Source organism: Buteo buteo, chromosome 12, assembly GCF_964188355.1.
Source record: "Buteo buteo chromosome 12, bButBut1.hap1.1, whole genome shotgun sequence".
Classification (NCBI taxonomy): domain Eukaryota; kingdom Metazoa; phylum Chordata; class Aves; order Accipitriformes; family Accipitridae; genus Buteo; species Buteo buteo.
In genome coordinates this window covers 16073180-16089867 of record NC_134182.1, presented here as the reverse complement: position 1 = coordinate 16089867, position 16688 = coordinate 16073180, and the positions used below count along the sequence as shown (strand labels likewise).

General features: G+C 36.4%; 1 protein-coding gene across 2 annotated transcripts in view; it reads right to left on the bottom strand.

Moving 5' to 3' along the window:
• Positions 1-16688, bottom strand: part of PLEKHH2 (pleckstrin homology, MyTH4 and FERM domain containing H2) — a 64164-nt gene that overhangs the window by 30419 nt on the left and 17057 nt on the right. For both annotated transcript variants that reach the window (XM_075042816.1, XM_075042815.1), the window contains exons 3-12: positions 14094-14156; positions 12838-12987; positions 12307-12390; positions 10719-10800; positions 8121-8303; positions 5358-6346; positions 4262-4337; positions 3681-3775; positions 2900-3044; positions 562-698 (exon numbers count right to left, since the gene is read on the bottom strand). In XM_075042816.1, coding sequence (XP_074898917.1) covers positions 562-698; positions 2900-3044; positions 3681-3775; positions 4262-4337; positions 5358-6346; positions 8121-8303; positions 10719-10800; positions 12307-12390; positions 12838-12987; positions 14094-14156 — 2004 coding nt within the window. The remainder of the gene's footprint in view (positions 1-561; positions 699-2899; positions 3045-3680; positions 3776-4261; positions 4338-5357; positions 6347-8120; positions 8304-10718; positions 10801-12306; positions 12391-12837; positions 12988-14093; positions 14157-16688) is intronic.

Genomic DNA, 16688 nt, shown 5'->3' with positions numbered 1-16688 from the left:
CCAGGCAGTCAATCCACTTGTATGTTAAGACACTAACTACTAACACAGGCCATTAAAAAATTCCCAGAGACAGAAAAAAAACCCAGGTTTCTTGGACCTGTCCTTGCATGTTGCTCTACTTATGATTTCTGTGATGCGTAAAGTTTTCCCTGTATGAGGAAACTATAGAAACGTATTACTGCACATAGATTTCTACTGATGCCTCCAACTCCTTCACTGGAATGCTGTTCTATTTCCGTGAATATTCAAATAATAATTTTAAGCTGATTTTAGTATTTCATATGCAATCTGATACCAGATCTTGTTCCAAGAAAGGAAAATCTTAAGTGCTTTGAATTGTCTTTTGGAGTTGTCTACCTGTTTCTGCTCATTACACAGAAAGCTTGGAATTATCCTCCACTTTCCATCAATCATTATAGCCTTATATGGCTAACTTATTGTTGGTATATTTTGCTATTTGTACTCATAAGGCAGTCTGTGAGTCAGCAAGACTGAATATAGAGATTTGGTAGCAGCCTTTGAACATAAAGGTACACTTCTTCACAGAACTTCAGTACTCACATTTTTTCCATTATCACTAGATGAGGAAGAGGTCTTAGGAAGTTTCTGCTCTGGCTCTGAATAGTCTGTATCTACTGAATATGCATCTGGAGGAATAGCATAGTCACTTTCTGAGGTCACAGAAGACAGAGACACACCTGCGTTAAAAGAAGAAAGATGTTTCTTTACTTTTTTTATTAGAAACAAATTAGATCAGAATATCCATGCAGAAAGAGTATCTGAGTAGGATCTGCAGGCAAACACAAGTATCAGCATAAATCCATGAGGAACCAAGCATTTTTTTAAATATGAGCATATCAAACTATTAGCACAGTGCTAATACCCGAATCCCATTTTCTTCATAATTAAACAGAGTTTAAGTCACTTCAAATGAAACACCAAATAAATGTCTTCTATATATTATCAACTTCTGTTATATTACTACAGCTTTTTTAAGGAGGGAGTTAGTGCTGTGCATCATACTCACTCTAGAAAACGAATACAGGATCTGTAATTCAACTAAGCAACTTTCCCCTTCCATCATTCAGTCTAGTATCTGAATTTCTCATGCAACTGCTTGTGTATAAAGAAGCTGTGCTAAAGATCTGCTATATGCTGAAGCTGTAGGTGACTGTCTTTATTTTGCAATTAGTATGAATTTTTATACTGATGTTTTCTAAAAATCTGAATTTCAGATTTCAGGATTTTTTTTAGTTTATTAGCTTTAATCCTGAAAAAAAAATGCACCCTGTTTTCAATTCTAGTGAATCAGCAATAAAAATTCAAACTACTCCTTATTCATCATAGAAATAATTATTTTCAAACATGTGAACATGTACTTTTGTAAGGACTAGTGTTCTACACCGAAAGGTTACTCTCCAAGATTGAGGTGAAGATGCTTTGTTTCCTTTGTTTCATTCATTTCCAAACTAATTTGTGAATTATATTTAAAAAAACCCCAACTTTTCTCATTTATTGCTTTGGTAAGCCACCTCGGCTTTCAGAGTGGGTTCTTCTCTTCTCATGTAGGATCTTTAATAAGAAATATGCAGCAAACTAATTATGCACCTAGTGAAATTTGTGACTGCCTAGATTTTTAAACAGTGTGTTCTCAACAAAAATATGTACATTTGTGTTTTGTGGTTAAGAAAGGCTTCCATGGATGAAACAATGCAAGGACTATTTTATGAGAAGAAAGCATGAACAAAAGGAATGGTTCCATTTTACAGACACAGATATAAATTGTAGGTGAAACCAGGTATTAAATTAGCTAATTTACCTTTCCTGTTGTGCAAGCATGTAACATGAGATGCCTCTGCAGCCACAGCACTGGTTTTTGCTCAGCAAGAGGGAGCTGCTGGGAAGCAGGAACTATGGGTCCTTTTCACAGTAAGGTAGCAAAACCGTAACTGCACCACTGGAAACAGGACTCCAGGCCAGGTATGGCTGGCACTGGAAAACTCCTAGTGGCTATATCTACCTGCTCAAGCGTGACTAAGCAGAGCTCCTGCTAACTGGGATTTTAACATGTGTAACAGAGACTACCAAATAATGTTATTTTGCATTTCTAAAGCAATGCATAATGAAGGATCTTAACACTTGGCCTCACTGGGATCTTAGATTTTAGTCTCCCTTGGTTTACCCAGCGAAGAAATCGCAGGGATATAACATTGATACTGTCACCCCATGAGGAAGCATTATATCTTTCAATGTTATGAAGCGTATTATTTTCATTCTGCAGATGGAAACCACACAATTACCTAGAGCTGTAAGATTTGTCCTCCACAAAGACAGAACATTACTGGATTCAAGTGTTTTAACTAAATCTTTGCACAGGACCTTGAGACAATCGCTGTAAAAATGAAAGAAGTCCTTTATTGCATGAGTTGACAGAACCAAATACTCTGTTGAGGGAACTTTTCCACCTGCTTTCTGATCACATGAAACTGTTGCTTTGTTTTATAAACTTGGATATATATAGGGTTTTTTTATGATGGCAATTACTCTTTTCTACGTCATTTTTACCTACCTACAGTTAAAGTTTATAGGAAGTCCTTGGCATGAGAGTATAGATAGAACTGAGCTTCTTGCTTTAAATGTACAAGTCACTTTTCCCTCACGACAACAGCCAGCTACTAGATTAATGCCTTAAAAACACATCTCTAATAACAGCAATAAAAAGAAAGCCATGTATAACAGTCCTTTCTCCTGCTTGAGTAATAGATCTAGGCTTTGATAGCTGAGGTAAAAGCCTAGATTTAAGATGTCCATGCTATTTGAGGAAGAAATCTATTCCTAAGAAGATCATTTAAACTATCTAGTCTTCCCAACTTCCCAAAAGTTACTCGTTTTTGCCTACCTCGTTTCATAGCCCGAGGACTACCCGGACCACTTCTACTTCGAGAATCAGACTCGGAAGTCCTTGAGCTGGACCGAGAGCTGTCTTCTTCCTCAGATCCTGACGACTCATCTATAAATGGGCTGTTGCTTATTTGAGTTGCTTTCTGCAGAAATTAACACAACATTCTTTGATACCTTGCAGAAAGGGTATCAGTCATTTCCTTCATAGTGTGACAGAGCTCTGCTGGCTTCATAACATTCAAAGCTGTTCTTACTTGGGTTGTGAGTTTTGGCACACAAATATTAACAGAAAATTGAATTCCCTCTGCCCTCTGTGTACTCAACCACCCCCACACTTTAAAACAGAAACCTGAGGTAGCTTAAGGGGTGGGTCTTTCCAAATCACAGAAGGCTGCCAGAAAACAAACAATGCTGTGATTAGTTACTGCTGGCTATCTGACTATAAACAGCTTTGGCACTGACAAAAAGACATTTCTGCACATAGACACACTTTTAATTATGGCATTGAACACCATGTTTCTCTGTTTAATAATTAACAAGCCTTTGGAAAAAATCAGCAAGGAACCTAAGAAGAACTGACCCGGGCTAGTAACATTTTATAAGCAGCAGTAATTTTTTTTTCCAGCTATTTGACATTTCCATTACTTCTGGGGTTCTGTGATCTCTAAACATCATCTTATGACATATTTGGCATGGTAGCATCAAATGTGAAACAGCAAGTTCCTGAATGTGAAGCCTAATGGTATTTAAGTATTTCCTTTAAACGTTAATACAATTACCCCTTTCAAAGTGGTGTAGACAGGAGTGGTCATGTTCTTATATATCAGAGATGTATATAATCCAGATATGGAGTATGAAGTTAGTGAAACAGCACCTAAAAAAGCAACATATTTCATAAATGACCTTCCTAATTTACCCCTCAATTAACCAAATTAAAATGTAATTTTTTGCATTGTATAACTGCTATAAAAAGCAAACTAACTCAACTGTTTTAGATGTGAGATTCATAGCTTTTTGAAATTTACAATGGTTTTAAGGAGTATAAATAAATTGTAGTCATGACCACTAACCCTTTTTAAATTGGAAGCTTATTCTCTTACCTTGGTACCTGGTATAGAATCTTCAAATGAATTGCAAAGAAAACTGGAGTGAACAAAGTACAAATTCAGCACAAAGTCTAGAGGCAAGGTAATAGAAGACAATGGAAAGATAACCGAAGATCCTCTAGGTTTTAAATAGCAGATAACTTCATCTTCATAAAAATATCTTAGAAGAACATGGGACATTTGAGCCTTGCTTATAAATCACCATTAAGAAGAGAGTTCTTGTTGATGAGAGAATGAACAGCTAAACCACTTACTTTTGTTAAGATATTCCATGGTGAAAGCTTCAGACATCCTTAAACCAGATTTGGCTACAGCATAAATTCTGCTTTCCTATACAAGCAGAATGGATTTGATGGTAGATAATTAAAACACAACAATTACTTTTCTTCTGTTTAGCCTCCCCATAGCCTTCTAGTCTTTGTGTTAGTGCAACAATGTGATAAAATGGTTGATAAAATGGCATCATCAGTAGCAGCTGAAAAATGCATTCTTGTTTTATATGCCATACCCATCATATCCATAGTCTGTTTCAACCTTTTTTCACACAATGCTTGCCCTGTAGGTAACTTATTTTTAAAAATACTATTATCAGAGGCCAAAGAAGCTATAATGAGAATATTTTTCAATGGAAGATTGTATGTTAAGAAGAAAGAAATGCTATTAGGAGGCAACTTTTCAACCATTTTGTGTTAAAAGGCCAGGATAAGAAAAACTATAATGAAAAAATATGCAATAAAATATATACATAGAGAAGCTGTTATATTAAAGCATTATTCATTTTTGAATCATTAATACATCTCTGACTGTGGAACTGCAGATTCAGTGAGTCCTGACAGAGTTAATTTTGGATTTTGTGTAAGACATATTAACATCTATTTTAATTCCCTGATTGATGGCTTTAAAATTTTACTTGGAAATGTGATCAATAACTTCCGTAATCTGTAGCTTAGTCAGTCAGTCTGAAGTTAAGTCTTCTGCTGACTTAATTGTCTAGATTGTGAGTGGTACAATGGTTATAGCAAAGGCATTGACACCAGTATTCTTAGGCTCTATTGGTGTTAAGATAAATAAATAAATGCAGTCACAAACATTACCTTCTTTGATACACTCAAAAGGACATATGTAACTTAGATGTGACATGAAAAATATTGGTCCTATCTACAAGAATAGTGACTATGTTTTTCAACAGCAGAAATACTGCGCTTCAAATCAAACTTGCCTAGTTCCAATTAAGGTAACGCCCTGTCTTGTCATCAAATAGAGAATAAGAAAGGTAGAGGCAACAAAAATCATAGAAGAGAAGCACAAGAATGAGTTAGTTTCACCAGTAGGAAAAATAATTACACTTACCCAGGATGGAAATCGATGTAATGGAGGGGTTGGAGGTTTGTTGCTAGCACCCTTTTTTGTCATATCACAAGGTTCCTGGGCTTCAGCATTTTGTGTTTCAGTACAGTCATAGGTAAACACTCCTTCATCGCAACCAATCTCCATTTTCTCTAAAATACCAGTATCTTCTCCATCCACCAGATCAATGTCTGTTTCCTGAGGTCTCCACGGACGTATCATGCTTATGGCATTTCTATTTCTACCAAACATTCTGTCAGAACTCAACTGGGGCTGGCTTAGATGTTTCTTTGCTAATGCTGAATTTATACTAAACACATTAGGAGTCCGTAACTTTGGAGGTGGCAAATTTGAGGGAGAATCTGATGGCATTGTGCACTGAGCACCCGTAGAAGTTGCTAGAATTGGGTGTTTGGGTGTCAGAGAAGGGGTTAAAATTGGACTTGGGGTATTTGCCTCACTGGATGAGGATGAATAATCTAGCCTCTGAGACTGAAATTTCTTATTCAGCTCATCTGAAGAACTATCTTGGTCTTTCTTTTTACTTGTGAAGTCAGAGTTGCGCTTTCCACCTGGATTGTTCTGGCCTTTTCTTTGGGACCCTTGCTGCCAGGAGTATAACTTCTTCTGCTGAGTCCTCTGAACACCAAAACTCTCTTCTTCAAATAGAGAACTACTGTCATCAGATGCTGTCAAATACATTTCACTTCCCACTCTACTGTACCTTGCGTTCTCCTCAGATGTGTGGCTTGAAAGAGTCGATGCACACCTGGATTTCAGTCCTTTATTGTCTCCTCCATCCTCATCTGAGCTCCAGTCACTCCCGGTAGTGCAGGAGTTCTTTGACATGTCGCTGTCTATATCTTTGGATGAACAGCTTGTTCTCACATTTTTGTTCTGCTCTGATCCAGAGGAACTTTGTTGCAATGACTTCTGACCTTTACTGGCCTCGTGTGCAGGACCAGCAAAGGTAGTTTCCAGGATATCCTTCTCTAGAGGAGAAATATAATGAACATGAGAAAATTACTTTAGCAAACTTGACTGCTAAAGGATTTTGTCATCATTTCTGCAAGTAGTAAGTAGGAAATAATTTCAAATGCACAAGCTCATTTAAGTTTTAAAATATTGTAAATAATAAACCTTAAGAAAAATATTATAAATTTTTGAATGCAACTGAAGTTGCAATGATGTTTGCCAAAAACTGTACCAGACATTACTCAAAGTTCTAGCCAAACTAAAAATGGCAATAAATGTAAAGATAAGCAGAGTGGAACCATATTTTAAGGTAAACCACATATGTATGAAAACAAACAAACAAACCACCCCCCCTAAACCCCAAAGAATTAAGAGGGCATATAAATTTAGCTGCTTTATTAAATCTAAGGAAAAATCGAAGTTTAATAAAAGCTTGTCAGAAAAGATTTACATTAACAAATCAAGTATTCTGAGCATTTCTACAGTGTTTATACTCAGAAATTTCTTCTGCAAGCTGTTATTGTATTCCTAGTGGTGAATGCTTAAGATACACAGGAGAGGCTCATGAAAGATGCTTAGGGAAAGATGCTGTATTAAAAAGAGTTTTGCTTCTGCTGTTCACTTTTACCTGGTTTTGCAAGACAGAGCTATAGCTTGCAGCACATCAATGACATCTATGTGCTCCCCCTGAGTTAAAACAGATGCAAGAACTAGGGCTTTTCTACACAGACATTTGGGAAAGTTAAGGTTAAATAGCTGTATGAAGTTAAAGTGGATTAGATAAGCCAAAGATTTTAATTTAGTCCACATTAAAGTAATGAAGTCACAAAAGTTGATCTGTTTCCATCTGGGCAAGCCTAAGGTTCTATTTCTTATACTTTCCCTTGAAAAAAAGATTCTTACTTCAATTGCCTCATCTATAAAAATGAAAATAATAATACATACTCACCTTTATAATGAAGTTGGTATAATATAAATATACAAAATATTAATAGGAATTACTTCAGTGTCTGATTTTCTACAGAACTCAACTTGCAATTTTGGGTACCATGATTAACTGTGGAGAAAATGCTGAGGTCATAAATAGTACTGTGGGACTCAAATGAAGGACTAGAGCAACAGTCTCCTTCCTGAGCTTTTCACAGCTTAAGGGAAGTAGCAAACTGCAATGGACTTGCTTACGCTTATAATAGCGTAACAGCACACCAATTTGCTGGCATCACCAGACTTCAGGGCTTGTTGGGGAAATTGTATGAACTGATCAGGAAGCTTTCTCCTTCTCTGGATAGGAAATGATGGTGCGAAAAGATGCCTGAGACACCCTTCTGTTATTTCTGACTTTGATCATACTAACGAAAGATTACTGAGTTGATCTCATTGAGTTAGGGCATAAAACTAATACTGAGACATCAATGATAGCATAGATAAAATATACAGAAACTGGACTTATGTGAGACTCTACACAGGCATAAAAATTAACAGCCCTCCCTGGGGGACTGGCAGCTGTAAACTCCTTATGCTATTGTGGAGCAAACCTGGGCCACAACAAATCCTTTCCTTTGCAGCCAAAGTACCTGTCAGCCACTGCATGCTGCCAAACAATGTATTAGCAGTATTATGGAGACTCTAGTGCTCAACAGGATTTTTTCCTAGTTATAGAGACTAGCATTAAAGAGGGAGAGAGTACTGCTATGTACTTTGAAAATAGCTGGTTTGGATACACTGACATAATTGTCGATTTTAGTTTTACACCTGTGTCAGAATAAAATGGCAGTATTGGTGACTAAGTACCTAGCATGTTTTTGCCTTCAGTGTAGTCTGACTCTTTAGATGAAGACTTGCTTATTTCTTCAAACTTAGGAGATGGTTGAGGACTTCTTGCTCTATTTGAAAAGCATCCAAAAGTCAAACTGCTTAGTCGCTGACACTCTCCAGGTTTTTGTGTTGAATTAACCGATTTCTTGCCTGTAGCTTCTGAAGAACATAATTCAGAAATCTTGTGTTAATGGGATACAGCAAGCTATGCTACTGGTCTTTTTACTCTGCAGGGTAATGTGTTTTTTTTAAGATAATTAAAATATAGCAAAAAGATAATAAAAAAATTATAAGAATAAAAATCTACCCGATACCTCCCCATGTCAATAGAAACCCAGAGCTACATTTCAAGTTCTTAAAGATTGATTTTTTAGCATACAAAGAAAGAAAAAATTCTCCCTTAACAATTTCACAGCAATAAGGTATAAAACATGCACTTAATACAGAATGAAAACCTAGTGGAAATGCCTGATTTTATTCTGCTGTGACTGAAATTAAACCTGTGGATTGGTTTAGGATATATAATATGGGAAAGACTTTAGAACAATAGTACTAAAATATGTGATGGCCTTCCCTTCAGATAAAAATATTAAGAGAATCTGTAATAGATGCTACAGCAAATATAAAGGAATAAGTTAGCAGGCTTAGAAGGTATATATGGAGGACTTCAAGAGAAGGTGAAAGCATAAAATGTTTAACTGCCTCGAGAATATGAAATCTGTCCTTAGGGACAGCTATTCTGCCAGAAACTGATAGGAAACAATGCTATCCATCCCTGTTTATAAAAAGTTCTGTGGCAGATCCAGGAACAAAAGGCCCTTATCCATACCTGTAAGCTGTTTAAAACGGTACCACATGATCATAGTATATAGCCTGATACCAGCATGGACACTGCAAATGGTAATAAATTTCTTAATATTTTTGAGCATATCAGGAAATGTGTGTTGAAACCAGCTGAGAAATTCTTAGTGTCTCAAAAAGCCTTTGACTAGATCTTGCAAAAGAGGATGACTAAAGCTGTTAAGTGCTGAAGTATATAGAATTGCTACTGATCAAAAAATAGCAAAGAAACAAACCAATCCAGTTTCCCCATTAACACAGAGGTGCATCTTAGTTTAAAAGCTTCATATTGCCTATGTATGTATTTGTCCTGGTTTTGGCAGGGACAGAGTTAATTTTCTTTCTAGTAGCTGCTATAGTGTTATGTCTTGGATTCAGTATGAGAAGAATGTTGATAACACACTGATGTTTTCAGTTGTTGCTAAGTAGTGTTTAGACTAAGTCAAGGACTTTTCAGCTTCTCTTGCCCAGACAGCAAGAAGGCTGGAGGGGCACAAGAAGTTGGCACGGGACACAGCCAGGGCAGCTGACCCAAACTGGCCAAAGGAATATTCCATACCATATGACGTCATGTCCAGTATATAAACTGGGGGGAGTTGGCCAGGGGAAGTGGATCGCGGCTTGGGGACTGGCTGAGCATCGGTCAGTAGGTGGTAAGCAATTGCATTGTGCATTGCTTGTCTTTCTTGGGTTACATTTCACTCTCTTTTTATCTTCATTACTATTACTATTATTATTATTATTATTTTGTTTTTATTTCAATTATTAAACAGTTCTTATCTCAACCCATGAGTTTTACTTGTTCTCGATTCTCCTCCCCATCCCAACCAGGGGGGGAGGAGTGAGTGAGTGGCTGTGTGGTGCTTAGTTGCTGGCTGCGGTTAAACCATGACAGTATTTTGTAAATATTTGTATTTTCATGTATTATGCATATTACAAGTGTACATGCATGTATATATACACATATACATACATTTCTAAATGTCTGTGTATGTACATATATACATGAGATACCTTATCAAGAAATGAGGGCCAGGTAGCAAATTAACAAGATTTTCAGATGATAGTTAAGTTGTCAGGTCAACTAAGTATGGAAGAGGACTGTGGGAACCTTCAGAGAGACTTAAGAGTTAACAGGCAACATGGTGGCAAATAAAATTCAACTTTGATTAATGTGAAATAATGCTCCTTGGAGATGATATTCCCCTTTCCCATATTTACATTTTACTATTTTTAAATTAACTATATCCACTTAGAGAGGAACCTGGTGATACTGTGGCTGAATTAAGGTTTTGGATCACTGTAGTCAAATGTAGTAATTAAAAAAATCTGATCAGAATTCTGTTTCCAGCTGAGCATTTGCTAGAAAAAGCAGATGCAGACTGACATTCATCTATTCCTTAACAGTGCTAGGACCACCTATGCTATAAAGAAGTGAAACCAAAGATCTGACATAAATCCAGTCAAATCTTACTACTTGCAGAACCTCTTAAATAACAGATACCTGTTCACCCAACAAAAAACAAGCTGTGATTTGTCTGTGTGTCTTTTTAATAAAAATTATATTATTGCTTATCTAACAGCTTCATGTACAGTCACTTTGATATTAATTCATACTAACTGAAATTTTTGTGATTTCACAGAATATTTCAATTATGCAGATGCACAAATTAATAGGGAATAGAAAGAAGTATGCCAGATATAGAGAAGTTTTTAAAAGATTTGTACATTTACCTTGCAGTTTAGATTGTACTGTTTTCATCTCTTTGGTTTGCTTTTGGTTGATCAAGCGAAGGTTCTGATTTTCCACCTCTAACTAAAAGCATATAAATGTAATCTCAGCCATAGGTGAAACAATTTTCAAAGTCATTACATCATTCAGATTTTCTACGAATTTCTGCCTGACTAAGGATAAAGCTAGTTCAAATGGTAAGCTCCTCTCAGGTACTTCTCTTAATGCCAGTCTAGGCATTTATTTATTCTGAATAATGAAATTCCCTGCAATGATTATTTGCTCTACTTCTGTTAAAATCATTCTCCTGACCAAGCAAACCCAAGACTGCTTTAAAAAGCCTTAATAATTAAGAAAAAAGAAATCTGCATTGGCATTTTTAATGAAGGCAGAGGGCTAGAATTACAAACTTTTATGCCACATGGCAAACCTAAGAGCAACCAGAGGAATTAGAGGAAATGATAGTGCTAATGCCTCCTACCACTCCACAGCAAAGATTAAAAAAATAGGTACCGAAAAACTTAATATAGAGCAGAAGACCTTCTACAGGAAGACAAAAACAAAGAACCCACTGCTATAGCCCACTACCAGGAGGTAAAAGATGTTTGTTCAAACTCCTGCTCTGAATTATGCAAAGGGAAGGTCTGAATCTGAGTATCCCATATCACACAGACGGGAGCCAGCAATGCCACTTCCCATAGGGTGGCACCTAGCCACCTCTGCAAAACTAGCCTGAGATTCTCCATGTTTCAAACCAAGTAAATAGTTTGAGTCATATTTAATTTTTTCTAAACTTTTTCAAGATAATTTTAGCTAAACTTAATTGCAGTTTTATTCAATGATTTCAAAAACTCCCCTCACAGACTAACAGTAAATGTTACTTCTAGTTTCCTACTTTAAAAATAATAATTTCATTGTTTTTCAACTGGAGTGAGTATAATTTCCAGTTAACCACAACAGAGTAGGATTTTAACTTTTACGGGCAACTTTAAATTCTATACACACAAGGGAGGAGAAAGCACAGCTGCACACCAAAACTGGCAGCCATAGGCAGGGCAAAGACATGGTTGTGTCACCACAGCAGAGAAACAAGGCAGACAACTGGTTTCTTTTGAGAATAGAGCTGGTGCCCCTGAAACTGTTCATGACTAGGAGTACTGTGGGCATTGGAAAATAAAAAATTATCAAGTCCTTTTTTCTGCCAGGCCCCAGCAGACTTGGTCGGCTTTCTGGGGATTATTCACACTTCAGGCATCTGCTTGAGCAAGCTCAGTTTGCCCGCTTATCTCTCTCAATTAGCGGAGATAAGTAGACCTTCCACAGAGCAGTTACAGGCCCTTTCTCCATGAAGAGGACCCAGATATATTAGCTGACCAAATTAAGATATCAGAATTTAAGTGACATGGATACTCTGCCCTCTGTGCTATTGTTTTCATTTTTCCTCTTTCAAGCAAATAACTATATAGATCAATGAAACTGGGAAGCCTTTTTTTTTACTATGGCACAAAGCTCTTTAACAGCCAAAAAGCCTAAGGGATATCCAGTCACACCATTATATTTTCTGTATAAGTATTGTAGCAAGAGTTATACCTCATGGAGCTTGACTGTCACCCATTCTTTTATTTTAGCTGCTTTTTCTTCTATGATTTTTGCTTCTTGCAGTCTTATTTGCTTCTGGAAAAAAATTGACAAGCATATTTTTCACTGAGTATTATAGTCTGCCTGAGTAGTATCTTCAGACACAAATGCTAAGACTGCTTGAAGTAATTCAGTCTCCTGGGCAACACATGGTGATTTTAAAAAAAAGATGAATATGTCGTTCACAAAGGCTGCCGTTCCTTTTTCCTCTAGGAAAAATGAAAGCTCTTCAGAGGAGACAGTGAAGAGGAAGAACACCTTTCCCCTCTTAAAAGTTAGATGTTCTTTCAAAGGAAGCCAGAGCATAATTTGCAAGTGAATAAACCTTATTCAGATGATATACTTCTAATGGGAACCTCTTTAATCAAACAACAGAAATAATGCTAAACTTTTCTGTCCTCTATTGATCTTAATTTTTATTTTCCTTTTGTGTAATTAGGTATGGAACTGATGCTCATCTTTTATAACACCATTATTTCTAACCTGTTCTTCAAGTTGTTGCTCCAATTTTTGTATTATGTCATTTTTATCTTGTATCAGGATCTCCAGATCTTGACATCTCTTATATAACCTGGTTTCTGATTCGCTCGTTTGAACATTAGCTGCTTTTAATTTTTCTTCCATGACCTGCACCTATTTGGAAGGTCAAACACAAGACTTTAACAAACATAATACTCCAAGTTAAAGGTAGTGATTTAATCACAAAATGGACTGTTAAAATTGCCCCCACACTTAAGATTCAAGATAACCCTGCAAAGTTCTGAAGCCTATTTGAGAAGAAATTCCAGAGTTCGTTATGTCACCCTAGGCGTCTCATACCAACAGGACTAGCAAAACACTGATAGACCTTATACAGATTTTGTTAGTGTCAGTGAGAGGCTTCTAGGTTTGTAACACAGAAGCTGTTAGAAAGTATGGAAAGCTGTTGCCAGTATGGGAAGAATGCAATGTATGTATAGGGAGTTGTTGATAGGCTTAATAAATGATGTTTAAATAAACAAACAATTGCACAGTGTGAAAAAAACCAACAACTTAACACAAGCATTCTAAAAAATGGCTAAGAAGTACTTAGCTTGTAGTCAGGAACATTTTCTAACTCCACATTAGGACACGAACATTTTTATTCTTACAATTTTCAGCTTCTATCTGTCTCACAGGAAGATACAAAGGATTTTTAGGTAATACCAGAGACATGTTCATAAAATGTCTGCAGTAGCAATATCTGCCATTTGGAATCAAAGGCAACTTTGGTTAAATATTTAGCCATGATCTCATTCTTTAGATGATGTAACTTCTACAAGAAGAACAAACAACATAGAATAATCCTATTTAGAGACTGTATTGGATAGCCTCGCTTTATTTTCTTACAGATTTTCTAAAATAGGTCACTGTTCGTCTCCTTTTGTTTCCATGTGTGTTGTGTATCAAAGACGCAAGATGCATCAATGAAGAAGCTATTACATGTATCGATTTTTGATTTGTGCTGTTAGCTTTGACTTTATTGAACTGAACTGGATTTTTGATTTGTGCTGTTAGCTTTGACTTTATTGAACTGAACTGGATAGTGAGCAGAGAAAGGTGTTAGAACATCTCTGTAAGACCAATTAATAGATGTAAAAAGAAACTGTATTCTCCTTTTTAAGCAATACTTAAAAGAAAAATAGCAATTTTCTCTATTTCCCTTCATTACAGTAACATGCACATAGCTAGTGGAGATATTTTTCTATTTATATATATACCTGCTGAAAAGCTCTCTCTGCTTGACGATCAGCATCTATAACTTGTTTCTCAAGCTGCTGCATCTGTAGATACATAAAAACATGTAGTAAAATGGCCATGCCTTCTGCCAGAAATACCACAATGAAACATATTTTCATGGTCTGTTTTGAAAAAGGAAAAGACAGGTTGTGTGCAGGAGCATAAAAAATAAATAAAAGGATAAACAGCGTGTCAGACTGGGAAAATAATTCATCATTATGACTGTATTAAAACTTTAAGATTCTTCTACAAAAAAAAAAAATTAATACAACTTTTCTTCATAGTATAATTTTGTGGCTGCTATATGACATACCACTTTTTTCCCCTGCTACCAAGAGTAGACATTCCTTTGACAATAGCCCTGAAACTTTCCTCATGCAGGCTCATAGTCTTAGAAAGTGCTAAGCTCCTTCATGTCCTTCGAAAACTGGCAAGAGTACAGGCTACTTGGCACATTATACAATATGGCCGCTAATTCTTCTGAAGTTGACAAATTGAGCTCTTGGGAGGAATTGCGCTACAAGGCCTGTCCCAGACTCCTCCACCCTCTGCATGAAAGAAGGAAGTATGTGGCTGAAGAGACACAGTGGACGCAGGTGCTCCATGGAAAAAAACATGAAAAGCCACAGTAGAAACAGACGATGACAGAGACCAGCATAACATGGAGGAGTGCAGGTCACTTTTGAGTGGTGAGAGACCCTGATCTGTTACTTTATAATGATGCATAATAAATCACAGGCTCAACCTTTGCCCTGGGCCTCGGAAAACCCCTGCATTTTATGTGATTCATTTTGAAGGCTTTTCCAACAATATGGAACAGAAGAGGCCAGAAAGAAATACTTTGTTTATATTTTGTTACATTTTGTTAAGAGCTCTCTAGTCTGCTTTTGGTGAACAATACAATTATGACTTCTTTAAAAAGTAAACTGTGGTTTGAAATAACACTAGAAGGTATGTAAGGTATTCCATGACTTAAGGACTTACTGGTTCTCAGGAAATACCTAGCTAAGACTTCAGTTCATCTGAAGAGGATGAAACATTAAACAATTAACACTGGGATACTCAGTATTCAGCTTCAAAATTTTTCATAGAAAAGCATATCATACAAATAATGCAAATGAAAACCATTTATTCCTTTTCCAGCTTACTGCTTGGTTTTAAAATAATCAGTTTCATTCTGTCCTGTTTGTACTCTATTTCTGGCATCTTTCAGTTTCTTTTTCACTGTCTTTTTTTCTCTTCCCAATTATGTTGTCAATCACATGAAACAGTTTTGTGTACTTTTAGCACCTCATCCAGACAAGGACACAGAGTCATCATTTTCTATCAATCAAAAACTGAAAATGGAGAAAATGAGTTTTCGCTAACATAAAAAAAGCTGTGACTGACCTTCTAGTACTTTCCCATACAATAAAAACCCCCAAAGTCTACATCATAATACCACAACACACCATTAATACAAGAGCAACAAACATGTCACAATATGCCTGGTTATGGTCGGGTCCCCAACGAGTTGTTTTGCAAGAACACTTCTCAGGAAATTATCATCCCAGTCATTCATCATCCCAGTCATTCATGTACTAACAGTCTGGACAGCTGGACAGAGATAGGAGCCTTCTTTGTTCCTCTCCGGTCACATGTATTTAATTTCATATGTATATGACTTCATGTTGAGATTTTAACTTTGAGTTTAATTTTTAGAATTTTGAATTCTAAGGTTACTTTCCATCTGTCTTTCTGGTTTTATGTTCAAATAGAAGTTTGGTTTACAAGACTCACTTTAATATCATTTTTAAGACTTTCTTTTTTAGTTAATTGAGGATTCAGAAATCGAGGTTATTTCTGAATATATGGTCAGCTAACATTCAGCTGTAGTAAAAGCACTATGCTAAACCAAGTAGAAGTGCAGCTATTATATAAATAATGAATGCTGTTAATATTCTATAGTATTATGACAGAAAACTCCTTCAGATATTTATAATGTGAAATTCATTGTTGATGAGTAGCAAGTTGTTCATCAATTTTCACAGTGAAACAATTTGTAAATGCACGTGATTGCCATGGCAGTAATTGGCAATTTATTTATGTCCCATAAGTAAAATTAGTTTCATCTGTAAGGTCGTATCAGAAACCTAGCAGATTTAATAAATGGAAATAAAACCTGAAAATGGCGCTTACCAGGTCCACTCAGCTGCCACTGCAGCACAACTAGCTCTGACTTGGCTTAAACCCGAAAACAACTAGTCTCTCTAGCAGTATCTGATAATCACTGAATCACTTTACAAGCATTAAGCTGTAGCACTGCTCTTCTACACAACAATCTGAGTTCTGGATAATACAGTGCACTAGAGACCTAAGTTCCTTCCACATTTCTGCACTGAAACTGCACAATGCACCTCTTGCTAGGAATATATACTATTGCACAGGACCAGGAACATAATAATATGTTCATGTAGACTACTGGGACAAAGAATATGCTTTGAAGAAAGCTGTTGCTACAATGAATATAAAGCTAGGAGCCAAAGGAGCTGAGAGAGTAATTACCAAGAAAAAAAGCATTCAGAGATTAAAAATGG